A 20,139-nucleotide genomic window follows, 5' to 3' on the forward strand; every position below is an offset into this window, starting at 1 on the left:
TTCTCCTGACTCTACCTCCCAAGCGCCGGGATCCCAGGTTTTTGCTTTTTTTTTTTTTTTTTGTCTTTTTAAGATTTATTTATTTTATCAATATGAGCATTCTGTGGCTGTCTTCAGATGCACCATTAGAGGGCATCAGATCCCATTACAGATGGCTGTGAGCCACCATGTGGTTGCTGGGAATTGAACTCAGGACCTCTGGAAGAGCAGACGGTGCCCTTAACCGCTGACCATCTTTCCAGCCCCAAGCTTGTTGTCTTGTGTGAGGTATGAAGATACAGACAGGAGAGACGGAAGAGGAGAAAGGGAGGCCAGAGTTGGTGCAAAGGCCCTGGGAGGGAGCAGGTGGGCTGGTTCAGAACTGGGGTGAGATCCAAGTGCCTGGGGCTGGGCCCTGGGCCGTAGGTAAAGCAGGGTTTCGGCACTTCAGTGCCCAAGGCTGCCCCACTCAGTGGCAGCTCAACAATCCCCAGAAAGTGAAAGACTAAGGCAGGGCCTCCTGGGCCCTCCCCACCCGCGCCCACGTGCAACAGAAACCACTTCTTCTTTTTGGTGTATTTAAGGCCCAGCCCAGGCTGTAAGGAGAAGTGACCCAGCCAAGGCCCAGCCATGGGAGACACCTTCATCCGCCATATCGCCCTCCTGGGCTTCGAGAAGCGCTTTGTCCCCAGCCAGCACTATGTGAGTTGCCTAAGAGTGTCCTGTGGGGACGGTGCTGTCACCATGGTGCTACCCAAAGACCGCCTGGACCAGGGAAGGATGGGAGGGGGAGGAGGGACCAGGGGAGGGTAGGGGGAGACCAGGAGAAGGATATGGGAGGAGGGGGACCAGGGGAAGGATATGGGAGGAGGAGGACCAGGGGAAGGATATGGGAGGAGGGGGACTAGAGGAAGATGTATGGAAGTGAGGACCTCTCAGGCACAAGGCTCTTTCTTTCCTTGGGCATCAGGCTTCTCTTGGGTGTCCGAAAAGGACTCTGCCGTGGTGGGCAGACACCCCTCCCTGTCACCGTCCCAGCTGCTCCCTCTCTGTCCTCACACTGAGCCCCCACCCATCCCGAGCGCCACCCCCTCTGTTTAGTGCCTAGGACCAAGGCCCACTCCTCCCAGGAAACCTTTCTGTCTAGTCAGCTCCGGGAGAGGCCGTGCAGGGCAGGAGGCCTGGAGACGGTGGCTTTTTGTCTCTCTTCTAAGATGTTGGTTACATTTCAGTTTGGATCCCTAGGAGGTGACATCACCAGGAGGGACAAAGTCTCCCCTTTCCCTGGGGAGATGAGGTGGAGGAATATCTGTCTATATATCCAGGCTCTGTCACTGGCTCTGCAAGATCAAAGGCAGGCCAGAGACGATGCCACCCAGTCCTCGTTAGGTGTTTACCTGGGACACTTAGCCGTCAGAACTGAGTCTCTCCCTCCCTCTCTAAATATAAATATTCTGAGTCATTCCGCAGTAAGTGAAGAACTTTGTAAACCAAAGCCACATCAGAAGAGGGGACCTTGGTCACCCTGGGTGTCTCTTTCATGTCGTCCATCCCTCCCCCGGAGACAATCACAGGCCTTTGCGCTTAGATTTAGACAGAGTCTCACAATGCAGCAAAACTCCCAAAGATTGCCTCACCACAGTCCCTCAGACTTCATCCAAGGCTAGAAGGCAGCCCAGGGGCACAGCACGGCCCTCGTGGGCGCTGAGTGGCCCTCCCTCTCGGCTCTAACGCCCCTCAGGTGTACATGTTCCTGGTTAAGTGGCAGGACCTGTCGGAGAAGGTGGTCTACAGAAAATTCACCGAGATCTACGAGTTCCACGTGAGTGCTGAGGGAAGTGCGGGCTCTAGCTGCAGTTCTGCCTCTGCCTCTGTGGACCTCAGAGCTCAGCAGTATCTGAGCCTGGGGTACCTAGTGATTTCCCCCCAGGGCTATGCAGGGAGACTGTCTCAAAATAAATAAATGGTCGGGTGGTGGTGGCGGCGGCGGCGGTGGCGGCGCACGCCTGTAATCCCAGCACTTGGGAGGCAGAGGCAGGCAGATTTCTGAGTTCGAGGCCAGCCTGGTCTACAGAGTGAGTTCTAGGACAGCCAGGGCTACACAGAGAAACCCTGTCTCAAAAAAACCAAATAATAAATAAATAAATAAATAAATAAATGAGAGGGAAAAACAGATAACGTAAGCGTGCGCGCGCACACACACACAGACAGACAGACAGACAGACAGCAGACAGACCAAGATGGAGAGAAAGAAAGAGAATTTATTTCAATGGGACATGTGTGACCCAGTGGCTTCCCCTCCTGGTGAGTTGGTGAGTGTTATGAACAGCTCCAACTTAGATCTTTTGGGACACGCTCTTTTGGGGCACTCCCTTTTTCTTTCTCATGTATCTAAGACTAACCTCAAACTCGCTACACTGCAAGGATGCCTTTGTGCTTCTGATCCTCCCGCCTTGCTTCCCAAGGGAGTGTGTGCACCGCCACGCCCCATTTATGCAATGCTCGGGGTGGGACCCGAGACCGCATGCATGCTAGGCAAACACTCTACCCGGTGACGCCCCAGCCCAGGTTTTCTTCTATCTAGAAAACGCTAAAGGAGATGTTCCCCATCGAGGCCGGCGAGATCCACCAGGAGAACAGAGTCATCCCGCACCTCCCGGGTGAGAGCATGGCCTGAGCCCCTCAGTGGGCTCCCCTGAGCCTGGGGCCCCCCCTCTGCTCTCCCAAACCCCTTTCTACACACATCTGGACTTGTGTGAGTGCGCTCATGGCTCTCCGGTCCTCCCCCAGCACCCAGATGGTTTGATGGGCAGCGTGCCGCAGAGAGCCGCCAGGGCACGCTCACCGAGTACTTCCACAGCCTCATGGGACTGCCTGTGAAGATCTCCCGCTGCCCGCACCTGCTGGACTTCTTCAAAGTGCGGCCTGATGACCTGAAGCTGCCCACTGACAGCCAGTGCGTAGCCGCCTCCCCGGGGGAGGGGACATGGGGACAGAATGCACAGAGGGTGGGGGAGCCCCAAGTTCAGAGAGGGTGAGGGACTTCCCTAAACCTGTGCCCTGGGACCTGGCCAACATCACCTCTACCAGACTCATGTCACCATGGCGCATTCTAGAGGGGCCAGAAGGGACCTCCCTGGGGGCTCCTGGGAGCCCCTCCCAGGCCAAGAATCTCTATCTATCTGGCAGAGATGGGCTGGCTTTGCCACCTCCCTAGGGTTTGCAGTACTCTGTGTGTGTGCCCACCTCTAAATTTGGCTGCATAGACAATCCCCTCATTTGTAAGACAATCTGGGTCCCCTCCCTACTCCCAGGACTGGGCCAGTGGATACCTTCTCTCTGTGGTGACCTTCCTTTCCCTGGTTTGTTTGTTTGTTTCTTTCCTTCTATTATTATATCTAAGTACACTGTAGCTGTCCTCAGACAAACCAGAAGAGGGCGTCAGATCTCATTATGGATGGTTGTGAGCCACCATGTGGTTGTTGGGATTTGAACTCTGGACCTTCGGGAGAGCAGTCAGTGCTCTTAACCACTGAGGCATCTCTCCAGCCCCCATCCCCCACTCTCCGGTTTCTTTTTCTATTGGGAAGTCCTACTGCAGGTGTCCTGACACCTTCCCTTCTGGTCTGCTCCATATTGCCTGTTCTTTCTCCAGGGTGAAGAAGCCAGAGACATACCTGATGCCCAAAGATGGCAAGAGTAATGTAGCTGGTAAGAGCTAGGGGTGCCCAGGGACAGGGGTGCCCAAGGGTGGGGGGCACTCAGTTACTGTGGACATAATCAAGGACGTCGAGTGTGGGATTGTGGGGACACAACACTGAGGAGGAGGAGGAGGAGGAGGAGGAGGAGGAGGAGGAGGAGGAGGAGGAGGAGGAGGAGGAGCTTCGGGGTTGTCCTCACCAGTACAGTCCAAGGCAGGAAAATCAGGAGTTCAAAGTCATCCTTTGCTACACAGTGAATTTGAAGCTATCCTGGGCTACATGAAACCCTGTCTCAAAAGACAAACAGGGCCAGGTGTAGTGGTGCCTTGAGTCTCAGCACTAGGGTGGTAGAGGCACCCTACATGAATTCTAGTCCAACCTGATCTAAGTGGTGAGTGAGTTCCCGGCTAGACTTACACAGTGAGACCCTGTCTCAGAACAATGCATTCGAAAGTCACAGAGACGCTGTGGGAGCGTGCTAACCTCATCTACTGAGAGCACACTTCTTAGCACCTTCCTTGTGTGAAAGGTGCTAGGTACTCAGTACATGCAGGGCGGCCACCATGAGCTCGGCTGATCTCATGCCCCGTGCGACCTTCCATGAGCCTGGAGCTGGGGAGCTGCCCGTGTTTTCCTTGGTGTCCGCCCCGCGGGGGCTGCCCTCCCTGCCGTGTCCATTCCCCGCCCTCCCTCTGTGCAGACATCACCGGCCCCATCATCCTTCAGACCTACCGGGCCATCGCCGACTACGAGAAGAGCTCGAGGACGGAGATGACGGTGGCGACTGGAGACGTGGTGGACGTCGTGGAGAAGAGCGAGAGCGGTCAGGCCACCGCCACCCCTGGGCTTGGGGGGACATATGTAACCCTTGAGTTTGCGCTGGGGCCCAAGCCACGTCTGGCCTCTATCTCAGCCCTATGCTGTGCCTAGATTGCCTCTAGGGGCGCTGTCCCATATGTTCACAGCAAAGGGCTCTGAGCTCGCGCTCCTGGGGCGGGATTTGGGTGTAGAGTTTGGGGACATCGGTGAGGGTGAGCACTGGGTGTCTCCACCCTCAGGGATGAGGAAGGCTGCCAGGCACCACCCCTCATTTTCCCCTCTGCCCCCCCCCCCACATAGGCTGGTGGTTTTGCCAGATGAAGACAAAGAGAGGTTGGGTCCCTGCATCCTATCTGGAGCCCCTTGACAGTCCCGACGAGGCGGAGGACCCGGACCCCAACTACGAAGGTGCTTCCTGCCCTCTGAGGCAATATGGGGTGTGGAGAAAGAGATTTCAGGGATGTGAAGAAACCAGTAGCTCTTCCACTGTTTTCAGCTTGTAGGCCTGGGGGATTCTAGGCAGGGGCTCTACCACTGAGCCACGCCCCCAGCCCCTCCCTGGGGGATTCTAGGCAGGGGCTCTACCACTGAGCCACGCCCACAGCCCCTCCCTGGAGGATTCTAGGCAAGGGCTCTACCACTGAGCCACGCCCCAGCCCCTCACTGGAGGATTCTAGGCAGGTGTTGGTCAGAAAAGTAGAGGCAGAGCGGAGGGACACAGAGAAGGCGGCCAGGACTGAGTGAGCAATGTGGAGCCTGGTACCAGGGCAACAGGGGACGGGGAACAGAAAGCTGAGCTGACAAAGGCTGGGAAGGAGGGCTTCCAGGAGGTGGCATTGGCATGGCCCCCAAGGGTAAAGTTGGCACCTCCAGGGCTTGAATGGTCTGCACTGAGTTTGAAAGCAGGATTTTTTTTGGTCATGCATTAAGACTGAGAGATTCCACTGGGTGTGGTGGGGCACATCTGTCACCTCAGCTATTCAGGAGGTTTAGACAGGAGGAACTCAAGTCCAGGACCGCTCAGGCAGGCTGCAGAGCATGTCCCAGTCTGGGCAATGTAGTGACACCCTGCTTAAAAAAAAATATTGTGATGTGTGTGCACACATGTGTTCATGCATGTGTGCGTTGTCTGTGGTGTGTGCACACACATGCGTGCATGTGCATGTGCTATGCATGTGCGTGTGTGCACTGGCGTGTGGGTGTGTTACGTTGCTTTCTATTGCTGTGATGACCCCCATGACCAGAAGCAGGTTGGGGGTGCAAAGGGTCTAATTAATTTTATGTTACACTTCAAGGTAACAGGTCCATCACTGAGGTGACTCGGAACAGGTAGCTGGAGGCAGGAACTCAAGTAGAAGCCACGGAGGAAGCGTGCTCACTGGCTGGTCCAGCCTGCTTGCTTACACAACCCAGGGCTGCCAGCCCGGAGATGGCACTGCTCACAGTGGGCTGAGCCCTCTCATATCTGTTAACCAAGGAAATGCCCCACAGACGTGCTTATAGCCCACGCTGATGGAGGTGCATTCTGGGGAAACCTCAATAGAGGTTATACTTCCCAGATGACAGCTTGGGACAAAAATACCTAACCAGGATGTCCCTTGCCTCCCTCCCGCCCCCACGAGGAGTGTAGCTTAGTGGTAGAGCCCCTGCCTAGAATCCCCCAGGGAGGGGCTAGGGGCGTGGCTCAGTGGGAGAACCCTGCCTAGAATCCCCCAGGGAGGGGCTGGGGGCGTGGCTCAGTGGGAGAACCCTGCCTAGAATCCCCCAGGGAGGGGCTGGGGGCGTGGCTCATTGGTAGAGCCCCTACCTAGAATGTCCCAGGGAGGGGCTGGGGGGCGTGGCTCAGTGGTAGAGCCCTGCCTAGAATCCCCCAGGGAGGGACTGGGGGCGTGGCTCAGTGGTAGAGCCCCTTCCTAGAATCCCCCAGGGAGGGACTGGGGGCGTGGCTCAGTGGTAGAGCCCCTGCCTAGAATCCCCTAGGGAGGGCCTGGGGCGTGGCTTAGTGGTAGAGCCCCTGCCTAGAATCCTCCAGTGAGGGGCCGGGGCGTGGCTCAGTGGTAGAGCCCCTGCCTAGAATCCCCCAGGGAGGGGCTGGGGGCGTGGCTCAGTGGTAGAGCCCCTGCCTAGAATCCCCCAGGGAGGGACTGGGGGCGTGGCTCAGTGGTAGAGCCCCTTCCTAGAATCCCCCAGGGAGGGGCTGGAGCGTGGCTCAGTGGTAGAGCCCCTGCCTAGAATCCTCCAGTGAGGGGCTGGGGCGTGGCTCAGTGGTAGAGCCCCTGCCTAGAATCCCCCAGGGAGGGGCTGGGGGCGTGGCTCAGTGGTAGAGCCCCTGCCTAGAATCCCCCAGTGAGGGGCTGGGGGCGTGGCTCAGTGGTAACACGGCTGCTTAGAATTCCCCATTAAGGGGATTAGTGGTACCCAAAGGTAGGACTCCTGCAGAATGTGTCAGGCCCTGGTGCAATCACATATACCAGCAGGGAAAGAGGGAGAGAAGGAAAAGGAGGCAGGGGAAAGGGTAAAAAGAAGGGTGGGAGATGGCCAGGCAGTGGTGGCACACGCCTGTAATCCCAGCACTTGGGAGGCAGAGGCAGGCGGATTTCTGAGTTCGAGGCCAGCCTGGTCTACAGAGTGAGTTCCAGGACATCCAGGGCTACACAGAGAAACCCTGTCTCGAAAAACAAACAAAACAAAACAACAAAAAACTTAGAAAGGGAAACCAAGAAGGACTAGCTCTGAGGGGCCTGAGGAGACGGCTGTGTGCTCGTGGTGGTGGCTGACAGGCGGAGGAAGCCGAGAGCCGAGTAGGCTCTCCCCCCCTCACTCACTGCTCCTCCGTCCGCGCACCAGGTGAACTGTACGTAACCATCAGAGCGTACGCTGCTGTGGAAGAGGATGAAGTGTCCCTGTCTGAGGGCGAAGCCATCGAGGTCATTCACAAGCTCCTGGATGGCTGGTGGGTGGTCAGGTAGGAGAGATCCGCCCCTCCCCCATCTCTCTGAGTGGGTTCCGGGGACCTTACTTGGGCTCTGAGCCGACTTGGCTGTGTGCTTCTGGAGTCTTCTGTCCTTATCCACGGCGTTTCACCTCCAGGACCTTCCACAATCTAACAAACAAAATGAAAGCAAGAGTGTAAATGAGAAAGAAAACGATGGTCGATTTTGTTTGTGTTGTTTTTGTTTTTCTTTTCTTTTTCTTTTTTTTTTTTAAGATTTATTTATTTATTATATGTAAGTACACTGTGGCTGTCTCCAGATACACCAGAAGAGGGCATCAGATCTCATTACAGATGGCTGTGAGCCACCATGTGGTTGCTGGGATTTGAACTCAGGGCCTTCAGAAGAGCAATCAGTGCTCTTAACCGCTGAGCCATCTCTCCAGCCCCTTCTTTTTTTTTTTTTTACATGATTTATTTATTATTATATGTGAGTACACTGAAGCTGTCTTCAGACACCCCAGAAGAGGGCGTCAGATCTCATTACAGATGGTTGTGAGCCACCATGTGGCTGCTGGGATTTGAACTCAGGACCTTTGGAAGACACAGTGCTCTGAACTGCTGAGCCATCTCTCCAGCCTTGTCTTTGTTTTTCCAGACAAGGTTTCTCTGTGCAGTCCTGGCTGTCCTGGGACTAGCTCTATAGACCAGGCTGGCCTCGAACTCAGAAATCCGCTTGCCTCTGCCTCCCAGAGTGCTGGGATTACCGGTGTGCACGCCACCACCGCCCGGCACTTAAGACTCTTAAAGGTGTCACAGTTCACACCTGCAAGATGCCCATCAAACTTCCTTCCTCCGCCCAGATGAGGCCAGGGCTGGGGGTGAGAGGCTTGGGTTGACAGAGATGAGGAAACAGCTCCGCCTTTCAGCTGGGGACATTTGAAACCTCTTAGCTAGCACTGTTCCTCATGGGTGAGGCCCCCAGCCCTGTGCACACACCCCGCGTGACTGCCTGAGCCTCCAGTGTGACCCGTCTTTCAGGAAAGGGGATATCACCGGCTACTTCCCATCCATGTATCTGCAGAAGGCTGGGGAGGAGATAACCCAGGCCCAGCGACGGATCCGAGGCCGCGGGGCCCCACCCCGCAGGTGAGACAGGGCCTGATGGGGCAGGCCTGAGGGAGACCTGAGGAGGTTTCTGGCTGGGTAGGTTTAGTGCTATGCCTTCGCTGTTGTTGGAGGTGATGGAGGGGAAGGTCAGGGACTGACCCCGTGAGGTGCCTGGAGATGCTTAGATCTCTTGGGGGATGGTCTTGCTGTGGGCAGCCCAAAGCATGGGTCATGTTGACGGCCAAAGTGGGTGTGGGAAACAGGCTGGGTAGCATCTGTGAGCCCCACAGCTCCTGCAGGTTCTCTTGCCACCTTGTTACATATATGCTTAGGACCTGAGGGCTGCCAGTCCCTCTGAACCCACTGAGGTTCCAGGGGTGTCCACCCGTGCCCCGGGGGCAGTGACTCCGGGGCACTGACACCTGGCATCCTGCTGGGCCAGGTCCACCATCCGCAACGCACAGAGCATCCACCAGCGTTCTCGGACGCGCCTCAGCCAGGACACCTATCGCCGCAACAGCGTCCGATTCCTGCAGCAGCGCAGACGCCCGGGGCGACCCGGGCCGCAGAGCACGGCTGCCACAAAGGGTGAGCGCCAGAGGTGGGCGGGGCCTGGGCCAGGGCCGGGACTGGAGGGCGGAGGTAAGTTCTTAGGGCTCCGGCTCCAAGGGGCGGGCCGAGACCTAGAGGTCGGATCAGGACTAGAACCCGCAAGCAGCCTACAACTGGGAGGTTGGAGGTCTCTGATGGTCCCACGGCTTTGGCTTGCAGACAATCCATCGACTCCGCGTGCCAAACCACAGCCCGCGGTGCCTCCGCGACCCAGCTCGGACCTCATCCTGCACCGCTGCACGGAGAGCACCAAGCGGAAGCTGACGTCTGCTGTGTGAGGGGCGGCGGCCCTAGAAGGCGCCCTGTCCCTTGCCCTGTATATACTCGTATATACTCCTCCCCTGCCTTAATGTTTGGAGTGGACTGAGACTCTGCAGCAAAGGACAGGGCTGGGTTAATCTCTACCGGTATTGCTACAATGAGGGAAGGCAGTGAGCTTTGCTAGCGGGAGTTTGCAGGGACATAAAAGGCCCGATTACCTGCTGCCTTAGCCTCGACCACGGGACAAGTTTGCAGAAGGCGCAGTGCCTTGGGAACGCCCTAGGAAAGTGTTTCTCAACCTGTTGGCCGTGACCTCTTTGGGGAGGGTGTCAAAAGACTTTCACAGAAGTTGCCTAAGACCATTGGAAAACACAGATATTTATTTTTATAGGTGTTTACATTACGATTCATAAAAGTATCAAAATGAATTATGAAGTAGCAATTAAATTAATTTTATGATTGGGGGCCCCCCACAACATTGGGAACTAACTGTGTTAAGGGTCACGGCATTAGGAAGGTTGAGAAGAACTGTCCTAAGGGCTCGTGATGTTGCCCAGTAGGTAGAGTGCTTGACCAGCATGCACCGGGGCCTGGCTTCTGTTCCCAGCATCCCATAATTGGGCGTGTCAGTGTCCCAGCATCTGGGCGGTCTAGACAGGCTCACATCTGTAATTTCAGAGCCCAAAGTCAAGAGAACTGCTGTTAGGTTCAAGATGGGCCTGGGCCATGTAGGGAATTTGAGATCAGATTTAGCTAGTGTGAGATCCTGTCTCAAACCACCCCGTCCCACAGCATAACCACGCATAGGGAGTCTCAGGGGGCTGAAAGCAGCCACCATTAGTGGATAATCCCCAATACTTTCATTGCTTTCTTGTCTCTAAGACCTTGCTGGTATTTCCATCCCCAAATGCAAAGAAACTGTGCTGGCTGATCTTATGTCAACTTAACACAAGCTGGTGTCATCTAAGAAAGGGAACCTCAAGTGAGGAAATGCCTCCCCAGGGCTGGAAAGACAGCTCAGTGGTTAAGGGCACTGTCTGCTTTTCCAGAGGACTAGGGTTCAATTTCCCTCATTCACAGGGTAGGTCACATCTGCCTGTAACTCCAGTTTTAGGGAATCTGACACCCTCGCACAGACATATATGCAGACAGAACACCAATGCACATAAAATAAATACACATTGAAAACATTTAAGGGAGAAAATGCCTCTATAAGATGCAGCTGTAAGGCCATTTTCTTGGTGATTGGTGGGGGAGGGCCCAGCCCATGGTGGGTGGGGCCAGCCTGGGCTGGTGCTGCTGGGTTCTGTAAGAAGGCAGGCCCAGCAAGCAGTGGGGAACAAGCCAGTAAGCAGCGCCCCTCCATGGCCTCTGCTTCAGCTCCCGCCTCCAGGTTCCTGCCCTGCTTGAGTTCCTGTCCTGACTTTTTTCAGTGATGAACAACGTGGAAGTGTAAGCCGAATAAACCCTTTCCTCCCTGGCTGGCTTTGGATCATGGTGTTTGATCTCAGCTATAAAAACCCTAACTAAGCCATACATCTGGCAAAAGGCAACTCGTAACAGGGCCTGGCACTGCAGACTCTGCCATTCCAGCTGCTCCAGAGGGGAAATACTTTCACCACGTTTCTCCTTGGAAAACAGGCCTCACTGTGCATCCCAGGCCGTCGTCCATCCTCCTGCTTCGGGCTTCTGAGTGCTGGGATTACAAGTGTGCACCATTTTAGTTTTGCGGTCTGTTTCCTGAAGTCCTGATGAGATGTCTTCCCCTTTTGGGACAGGTGTGTGTGTGTGTGTGTGTGTGTGTGTGTCAGGCTGGCCTCGAACTCCCTAGGTGCTGGCTGATGACCTCGAGCTCCTCCTCCTGCTGTCTCGGTCCTTGAGTCCTAGAATCTCAGCTGTGCCCATCCCTACCCCACAGCTGCTTCTCTTTCTGATTTTGCGGATGTTGCCTTGAACCGGCCTTAGTGTTTCCTGTCATGTGCTGACCTGGGAGGCTGCCCGAAGGCCTGTGTGTGCAGGGAAGCCAAGGAGGGAGCAAAGGCCACGCCCACGGCGGCCAGCTTGACAGGCGGCCCTGTCTGTCGACCATCGTCTCTCTGAGTGCACATACAGTGCTGGGCTTACTCCAGTGTCTCTGGGCTTGAGGATCAGAGACAGGACCTAGGGCCCAGGAAATGGAGGCAGTTGACTTAGGGTAAACCTATCAGGAAGCAGGCAGAGGCCATTTGGGCCTGCACCGACTCGGGCCTATGGGCACATGGTTTTTTGGGCCCCATTTTTTCCTTTCTTCCTCCTCCTCCTGCTGGGATTAAAGATGTGTGCCACCATGCCTGGCTAGTTGGGCCATGTTTTAAGGTGTGTGACCTGGATGCACTCCAGTTAGATGGGTATATCCTCTTGAGTTGGATTTGTCTGGGTCATCCTGCCCCCCACAACCTTGGACTGGAGGACATCAATGCCGGGTCTGAAGGAACAGCAACAAATTACCAACAAGCCCCCAGTCCAGTCTCCTCCCCATTTATCTGGCCACGGACTTCTTGTTGCCATAGTTACTGAAGAACATCCCATATCCCATTCTCTCCACAGTGACTGTACTTGTTAGTTCCCACAGGGTCTCAAATCACATTCCAGCGTAGAGAAGGAATCTGAGGTAGATGTCATGGAGTATTCCTGTAATCTCAGATCACTGGAGGCTGAGGCAGGAGGATCTAGATTTCTAGGTCAGTCTGGTCTGCGAAACAAGATACTGTCTTGAAGGGACAGAGGAAGAAAGGAGGACAGAGGGAGAGTGAAGAGGAGGAGGGAGGGAGGTGGGAAGAGGGAGGAAGGGAGGAGGTGGGAAGAGGGAGTAAGGGAGGAGGAGGGAGGAAGAGAGGGGAAGGGAGGAGGAGGGAAAAAGAGAGGAGGAGGGAGGAAGAGAGGGGGAGGGAGGAGGGAAGAAGGGAGGAGGAGGGAGGAAGGGAGGAAGAGGGAGGAGGGAAGAAGGGAGGAGGAGGGAGGAAGAGAGGAGGAGGGAGGAAGGGAGGAGGAGGGAGGAAGGGAGGAGAAAGGAAGAAAGGAAGAGGAGGGAGGAAGGGAGGAGTGAGGAAGGGAGGGGGAGGGAAGGAAGGAGGAGGAGGGAAGGAGGGAAGCGGAGGGAAGAAGAGAGGAGGAGGGAGGAGGAGGGAGGAAGACAGGGGGAGGGAAGAGGAAGGAGGAGGCGGCCTTTAAGCCTCAACTTACCTGTCTGATAAATCCTGTTAGTCCCTCTGGATCTCCCATCTCGCTCCTGACCTGTCTAGCTCCAGGCACGCAGAATACGGGACGGTGTCTCTAGACGCCTGCTTATCCTTAAACCTGGAAGCTAACTAGACCACGGGGCACAGGCTGGCACCATGCGGAGACACCTGTGTATGTGCACACCCTTCGACACACACACACATCTTTCACAGTGGGTTTATTGAAACGGTACAGTGTGGAGGAGTGGCACGGGCCGTGTCGTCACGCCAAGAGGGGCCAGCAACTGGACCTACGACAGTTAATGGGCTTTCCCGAACTACAGGCAGGGGTCAAAGGTCATGAACAGGTCATCTGTCAATTAGGATTCCTTCTCAAAATGAGGGAAAGGAGGAACGTTATTTTTATTAAACCGAGAGGTTTAATATTAAGCCTGTTGTTCTGGTCTCACAGCCTATTAGGTCTGGAACATTCTAGGTCTCCATACAGAGGAATGGGCAGATTCCCTTCCTTTTCCCTTCCAGCAGTTTCTCTTCATTGAAATGGGTGTGTGTGTGTGTGTGTCTTGATTGGTAGCCCAGGCTGCCCCCAAACTCAGATCCTCCTGCCTTGGCCTCCTGGTGCTGGGATTCTAGGCTCCCGCCCTCTGCTCCCTCACGGTGCTCCCTCACGGTGCTCCCTGCAGCGCGGAGCCCCACGGCGCCTCTTTCCGGCTCAGTTTCAGGATGGAGAAGAGCTGCTCGCAGATGTGGGTGCTGCTGAACATGGACAGCATCCTGGCGCAGTGGCTGCGGTATTTGGGGTAACTGCTCCACAGGTGCTTGTAGAAGTCCGGGACGCCCACCTTGTCGTACTTGGTCCTCAGCACGGTGTTACACTGCAGGTCGATCACCTCCATCTGCAGCTCCTCGCGCACGCTGTCGATCGCCGTGGAGAACGGCGAGCTGAACAGGGCGAGCTCGCTCTCGCACGATTTGAAGTCTGACAGGCGCTTCTGGAACTCGGCCTTCAGTTCTCCGATCTTGGGGATGTAGTTGAGGCCGTCGCTCTCGCTCCGGGAAACCGATTTCAGCGTGGGGAAGTGGGCCAGGTTGTTCCTGGCCAGATGCGTCTCCCAGAGGCACAGTTTGGCTAGGAAGGCCCGGATGAAGTCGTACATCTGGGTCACGATCTGTGAATGGCCCTGGAGGGAGGCATCCAGTGTATTGAGGTGCGTCGTCATGTCCACTAGGAAGGCCAGGTCCAGGATCCAGTCCCGGGAGCTCAGCTGGGGCACAGGTTTGCCCCGAGAAGACATGAACGAGTCGATTTCCTCCAAAGACTCGAAGAACCTCCTGAGCACCAGCCCTCGGCCCAGCCATTTGAGGGCCGTGTGGTACAGCAGGCTGCCGTACTGACTGTCCAGCTCGTAGAGCAGGGTCGTGAAGTCGCCGTGGTTCAGGCCCCGGGAGCAGATCCAGTTCACCGAGTCTACCACCACGTCCATGACGTGGCCCATCCGTAGCTTCTGGGCGCACAGCCACTCCGGGTGAAGGATACAGCGCACGGACTTGAGGTCGGCTCCCTGGCAACACGAGGCCGCCCTGGCTCTGAGCTTCGTCACCAGCCCGCTGTTGGCATCCACCATGGCGGGCGTGCCCGTGGAGGCCACGCTCACCAGCTTGGACCAATCGATGCCGAACCTCTTGAGGCTCTTCTCCACGCGCAGGAATAGCTCATTCCCGGACTTGGCGCCCGTCATGGGCACAGTGTCCAAAAGTTCCTCGGACACGTCGAAGTTGTCGTCGACGCCGCGGATGAAGATGGCCAGCTGGGTGGTGTCATTGATATCCGTAATCTCATCGATAGCGATGGAGTACGCCACAAACGAGCGGATCTTCTGTCGTAACTTCTCCCACAAGCTCCCGGCCACATCGTCCACCGGCTGCACCACGGAGTTCGTGGGTGGAGTGGCCTTCGAGAACGTCTGCTCTGGACACACGATCTCCGAGGCCCCCAGCAGATACTTCCGCAGCCCCCTTTTCAGCTCTCGAAGCTTCTCCTCCCGCGCCGGCCCCGCGTACTGGTCATAGTGCCGGCTGTGGTTGGTCTGGTAGTGGCGCCGCAGGTTGTATTCCTTGGACACCGACACGCTCTGCTTGCAGATCAAACATGTGGGCACGCTCTGCACCTCCACGAAGAAATAGGCTCGCTCCCACTTTTCTTGAAATACGCGGCCCTCCTGGTCTATCTTCCGTTTCCCCACTTTATAGAGACATGGAAGGGTGACTTGACAACTCCCTAGCCCCTGCCCTGTTTAATTTTATTTTTGAGAGTGGGTGTCCTGACACCCCAGCTGCCCTCAAACTCACTAGGGAGCCAACAGTGACCTTGGCTTTTTTGATCCTAACTCCACCTCCTAAATGTGCCACCATGTCCAGCTTCTCTCTGGCTTTTTTATTTTTGTTTGTTTGGTTTTTTTTTTATTATTTTTTAAATTTTTATTTATTTATTTTTTCCCGAGACAGGGTTTCTCTGTGTATCCCTGGCTGTCCTGGAACTCATTCTGTAGACCAGGCTGGCCTTGAACTCAGAAATCCACCTGCCTCTGCCTCCCAAGTGCTGGGACTACAGGCGTGTGCCACCACCGCCCGGCTATTTTTTTTTTTTTTTTTTTTTTGATTTGGTTTTTATTTTTCCGAGACAGGGTTTCTCTGTGTAGCCCTGGCTGTCTTGGAACTCATTCTGTAGACCAGGCTGGCCTCGAACTCAGAAATCCACCTGCCTCTGCCTCCCAAGTGCTGGGATTACAGGTGTGCGCCACCACGGCCAGCTATTTTTTATTTTTTTAAAGACAGGGAATCTCTACACAGCCCTGGTTGTCCTGGAACTTACTATGTAGAAAGGCTGGCCTCGAACTCACAGATCCACATGTCTCTGCCTCCTGAGTGCTAAGATTAAAGGCATGGACTACCATGCCTGGCTTGTTTACTGTTTTGTTTTGTTTGTTTGTTTTGTTTTTGAGACTGCCTTACTCTGTAGCTCAGGCTGACCCTGAACTCCTCAGGGCTGGGATTACAGCTGTGTGCCACATTGCATAACTTCCAAGAGAGGTCTGAAATAACCAAAAAGGGACCAAGCCCAGGAAATATGTCTTACCAAACCCGTAGATCTCAAAAGAGCCAGGGTAGATTCAGGCCCCCACCTAACTCAGACGAGTAGTATGGTTAAGTGTCCATGTGTTGGTGGGAACTGAGTTAGTTTGCTTTGGCTTTTTTGAGACAAGGCCTCACTCTGTAGACCAGGCTAGCTGAGGACTCATGCAATCCCTAGTGCTGGGATTATAGACGTGAGCCAGCACACCTGGCTCCAAGTGTGGGCGTTTGAAGCCACCGTAAAGTTAAGTGGAACAGTTCCTGATAGCACAAATATGAAAACTTATCTTAAGAAGTTGTAGTGGGGGCTGGAGGTGTGACAGAGTGCTTGCACACTTGAAGCCGGCCCTGGCTTTGAAACCTAACACCACAGGAGTCTGTAACCTAACACTTGGGAGGCAGAAGCAAGACATTTCAGTGAGTTAGAAGCCAGCCTGGACTACATAATAGATTGTAGGCAAGTGTCTGGGACTAAAGGAGTGAGACACTGTCTTCAAAACACCAGACACCTGTAATCCCAGCAAGCAGGAAGCAGAGGCGGGTGGATCTCTGGGAGTTTCTGGGCCAGTAAGAGCTGCACATTGAGAGCAACAATAAAAACCAACTAAACAAGAGAACTAAAGCAAAGGTAACTAGGGCTTCCGATGTAGGTCAAAATAGAGCGCTTGCCTCCATGTGAGAGGCCACGGACACCATCCCTAGCTCCAAACCAAACCAAACTGCGTGCTTTTCTGGAAGGCTCCAGGCTGCAGGCGGGAGACCTGTGCTATGTGCCCACTCGGACGCTACACAAAGCACCGTGTCCTGCGACGTTCTTCCCTCTCCAAATACTCACCATTACTGAGTTCAAGTCCAGGAAGTGGTCTGTGGGTGACAGGGAGGAAGAGGGGGAGCTTGTTTTCATGTGGCCCACTTCTCTGTGTCTACACACTTGTGTGTGTGTGTGTGTGTCAACACAGTGCTAGGAAAATTCGGAAGTGAGGCTGGGCGGGGAAACCCACGGTGGTCAGCGAGGCGGCTGGGGGTGGGGTGCTTGCTGCCAAACCCGAGAGACCTGAGCTCGATCTCCGGGGTCCACTGGCAGGAGGAGAGAACTGACTTCCACGAGCTGTCCTCACACACAGCAAGTCCCTCATACATAATCATAATAAAAAACAGGAAGAGGAACAGGACCACAGCTGCGGAAGCAGAAAGGAGCGGATTGTCTTGGAACCTCATGACTCTGGGGCGAGGGGCGAGGGGCGAGGGGCGGCCCCTCCCCACCCTGCGGGCTGAGCTCCAGTGCCAGCCTCTGGAACTCTCACCTGATGACGGTGAACTTGATGAAGTCTGCGGCATCCAGGATCCTCCTCATGGAGCTGATCTCCAGGTACCCAGGGGCTTTGAACACCACCCCCGGGGGCATGCCATCCACCACCACGCAGCCGGGGTTGAAGGTGATCTTCCGGTAGGGGACCTTCACGGGGAAGTCCACTCCGATCGCCTCCCCTGTGACGAGAGGTGCCGAGTCAACTGAATGGCTCTGTACTTTACTTTTCCAAAGCTTTGCTTTGCTTTACTTATTTACTTATTTATTTATTTTTGTGACTGTTGTTATTTTTGTCAGGTCTATGGATATAATTCTTTTTGTTATTGTTATTTCTTGATTCAGGGTCTATGGACTTAAATTCAAAGCAAGCATCCTGTCTCAATCTCTTTTTTTGTTTTGTTTTGTTTTTTTGTTTGTTTGTTTGTTTGTTTTTTGGTTTTTCAAGACAGTATTTCTCTCTGGACAGCCCTGGCTGTCCTGGAACTCACTCTGTAGACCAGACTGGCCGAACTCAGAAATCCGACTGCCTCTGCCTCCCAGAGTGCTGGGATTACAGGGTGTGCCACCACCGCCAGGCTGTGCCTCTGCCTCCTAAATGATTGGATCACACGCCTGTCAGGTTTTCCTTGCTTTGTCTTTAATGTCAAGATTTGAGCCAGACCTGGAGGCACACACCCGCTACTTGAGCAGCCGAGGTAAGATTGCTGGAGTCTGTTTGACATCAGCTAGGGAAACACAGTGACCTGGTGTCTCCAAACCCAACAACCTGGTGACGCAGGCCCAGAATCCCAGCTGCTCAGTGGCTAGAGCAGGAGGACTGAAACTTCGAGAACTGCCATGGAGACTTCTGAACTACCGGAAAGGGCGCAGGCCTGTAATTCTGGCACGTTTTCAGAATATCTTGATTGAATTCAAGACTGGCCTACATTGTATAGCCACAGCCTGTCTCGAAAAGTAAATAGGTAAAAAGAAAAGGTACTTTGGCCAGCAATTATAGCAGGACCACAGTATTTTCAATGGTCCAGTACTTCACAGAGGAGCGGTACAGGTAAAGTTTATAAAGTTTGGAGGTGTGGAACTGGAGAGATCGTTCGGCAGTTAAGAGCCCTCGCTGCTCTTCCAAAGGACAGAGTTTGATTCCCAGACCCACGTTGGGCAGCTCACACCACACCTGTAGCTCCAGCTCCTAGGGCTCTGACGCCCTCTTCTGGCCTGCAAGGACACCGTCGTCGCCTGTGCATGCCCCTCCAGTACACACTCAACTCTAAGGGAAGCCTGCATTCTGGATGTGTGCCAACTTACCAAACTTGCGGCTGAAGAGGTCGTTCACTTGTTCTCGCAGCTGCTTAATTTTTTCGAGGCCCGACAGCCTCTCCTTCTCACTGTCTGCAAATAATGGAAGGATGCAAACGACGCTCATTCATACATTTTTTTCCCTCTGCGAGACAGATATTAGCAGAAATGCCCGATTACCTGCCTTATTGGTTAGCTACCTGAGCGGAATAAGTGAGCATTTGGGAAATACACAAAACGGAAGCTGTCACAGATGATAATCTTGACAACCCCACAGAAACATACCCCATGATACTTAAAAAAAAATTATTTTAAAGATTTATTTATTTAATACGAGTACGCCGTAGCTGCCTTCAAGCACACCAGAAAAGGCCATCGGCTCCATTGCAGATGGTTGTGAGCCGCCATGTGGTTGCTGGGAGCAGAACTCAGGACCTCTGGAAGAGCAGTCAGTGTGCTCCACCACTGAGCCATCCCTCCAGCCCTACTTTGTTTTTTTTTTTTCACTTGTGTTTCTGTGTGTGCCACACCATGCAAAGCACCCATGGAGGTTAGATGAAAATCTGGGATTCCTGTGGTGCTTCAGGTGGTTGTGAGCAGGCCTGGGATGGGCACAGGACCTGGGTCCTCTGCGAGCAGCGATCCCCCTCAGCCTCGATCTGTCTCCAGCCACTGCTCATGCTATTCCTGAAGAACATGTTCAGGGCTGCGCAAGACAAGGATGCGCATTGCCATCATCGCCCTCAGCACTGAAATGCAAGCCTCGGCCCATCCCATGTGTCGAGAACTGAAGAGGAAGGGGGCTAGGAGGGAATATCTTTCAATACTTTAACATTAATCTTTTAATTAAGATTTTGTTTTGTTTCTTGCTTTTTCTTCTTTTTTTTTTGGTTTTTTTTCGAGACAGGGTTTCTCTGTGTAGCCCTGGCTGTCCTGGAACTCACTCTGTAGACCAGGCTGGCCTTGAACTCAGAAATCCACCTGCCTCTGCCTCCCAAGTGCTGGGATTAAAGACATGTGCCACCACCACCTGGCTGTTTCTTGCTTTTTCAAGACAAGGTTTCTCTGTGTAGCCCTGGCTATCCTGGAACTCGATCTGTAGACCAGGGTGAGATCCACCTGCCTCTGCCTCCCAAGTGCTGAGATTAAAGACATACACCACCACGCCCAGCTCCAATTAAAAACATTTTTTAAAAAGCTTGGTGTGTTGGTCCATACCTCCCAGCACTTAGGAGGCAGAAGCAGGCAGATCTCTGTAGTTAGAGGCCAGCCTGTCTACATAGTGAGTTCCAGGCCAGTCACGGATACTGAGTGGGACCCTGTCTTAAACTTAAATAGGTAGTTTTTAAAAAGAGCAGGTCAGGAGGTGGCTGGAGAGATGGCTTGGCAGCTTAGAGCACGTGTCGCTCTTGCAGAGGACAGTTCCTTGTCCAGCTCAGACATGGTGGCTCACGGCCATTCTTACTGTATTCTGAACTCCATGGGCCCTTGATATGTACACACACACATACACACAGACAAAACTCATGGCCATGAAACAAAGTAGATCACGACAAATTAAAAATAAATACAGCTGGGTGGTGGCACATGTCTTTAATCCCAGCACTTGGGAGGCAGAAGCAGGCTGATCTCTGAGTTCGAGGCCAGCCTGGTCTACAGAGCGAGTTTCAGGGCAGCTTCAAGGGATCTAGTGCCCTCTTCTGGGTACCACACTCATTGCACCCACATGGCAGAGGCATACACACACACACACACACCAATCTTTACAAAAAA

The 20,139-nt window shown here is 54.1% G+C and overlaps 2 protein-coding genes across 7 annotated transcripts in view; one reads left to right on the forward strand and one right to left on the reverse strand.

The window, feature by feature from the left end:
• The first annotated feature begins 565 nt into the window (after positions 1–565).
• On the forward strand, positions 566–10,894 carry Ncf1 (neutrophil cytosolic factor 1). Its single transcript, XM_052168630.1, has 11 exons — positions 566–681; positions 1,721–1,801; positions 2,564–2,639; positions 2,770–2,935; positions 3,635–3,690; positions 4,381–4,503; positions 4,800–4,907; positions 7,347–7,464; positions 8,473–8,580; positions 8,984–9,129; positions 9,313–10,894. The coding sequence occupies exons 1-11, from the start codon at positions 610–612 to the stop codon at positions 9,429–9,431; spliced, it is 1,173 nt and encodes a 390-aa protein (XP_052024590.1). The 5' UTR covers positions 566–609; the 3' UTR covers positions 9,432–10,894.
• Gtf2ird2b (GTF2I repeat domain containing 2B) overlaps positions 7,459–20,139 on the reverse strand; it is a 37,322-nt gene continuing 24,641 nt past the window's right edge. For 3 of the 6 annotated variants that reach the window (XM_052168625.1, XM_052168624.1, XM_052168626.1), the window contains 4 exons: positions 18,376–18,459; positions 17,069–17,252; positions 16,600–16,628; positions 12,834–14,874 (listed from right to left, as the gene is read on the reverse strand). In XM_052168625.1, the coding sequence (XP_052024585.1) occupies positions 13,298–14,874; positions 16,600–16,628; positions 17,069–17,252; positions 18,376–18,459 (1,874 nt within the window). In that variant the 3' untranslated portion in view covers positions 12,834–13,297. Of the gene's footprint in view, positions 7,603–12,833; positions 14,875–16,599; positions 16,629–17,068; positions 17,253–18,375; positions 18,460–20,139 lie in introns of those variants that run through there. The other 3 variants (XM_052168628.1, XM_052168629.1, XM_052168627.1) reach the window with 3 other exon arrangements.

The sequence above is a fragment of the Apodemus sylvaticus genome, chromosome 22 (assembly GCF_947179515.1).
Source record: "Apodemus sylvaticus chromosome 22, mApoSyl1.1, whole genome shotgun sequence".
NCBI classification, from domain to species: Eukaryota; Metazoa; Chordata; class Mammalia; order Rodentia; family Muridae; genus Apodemus; species Apodemus sylvaticus.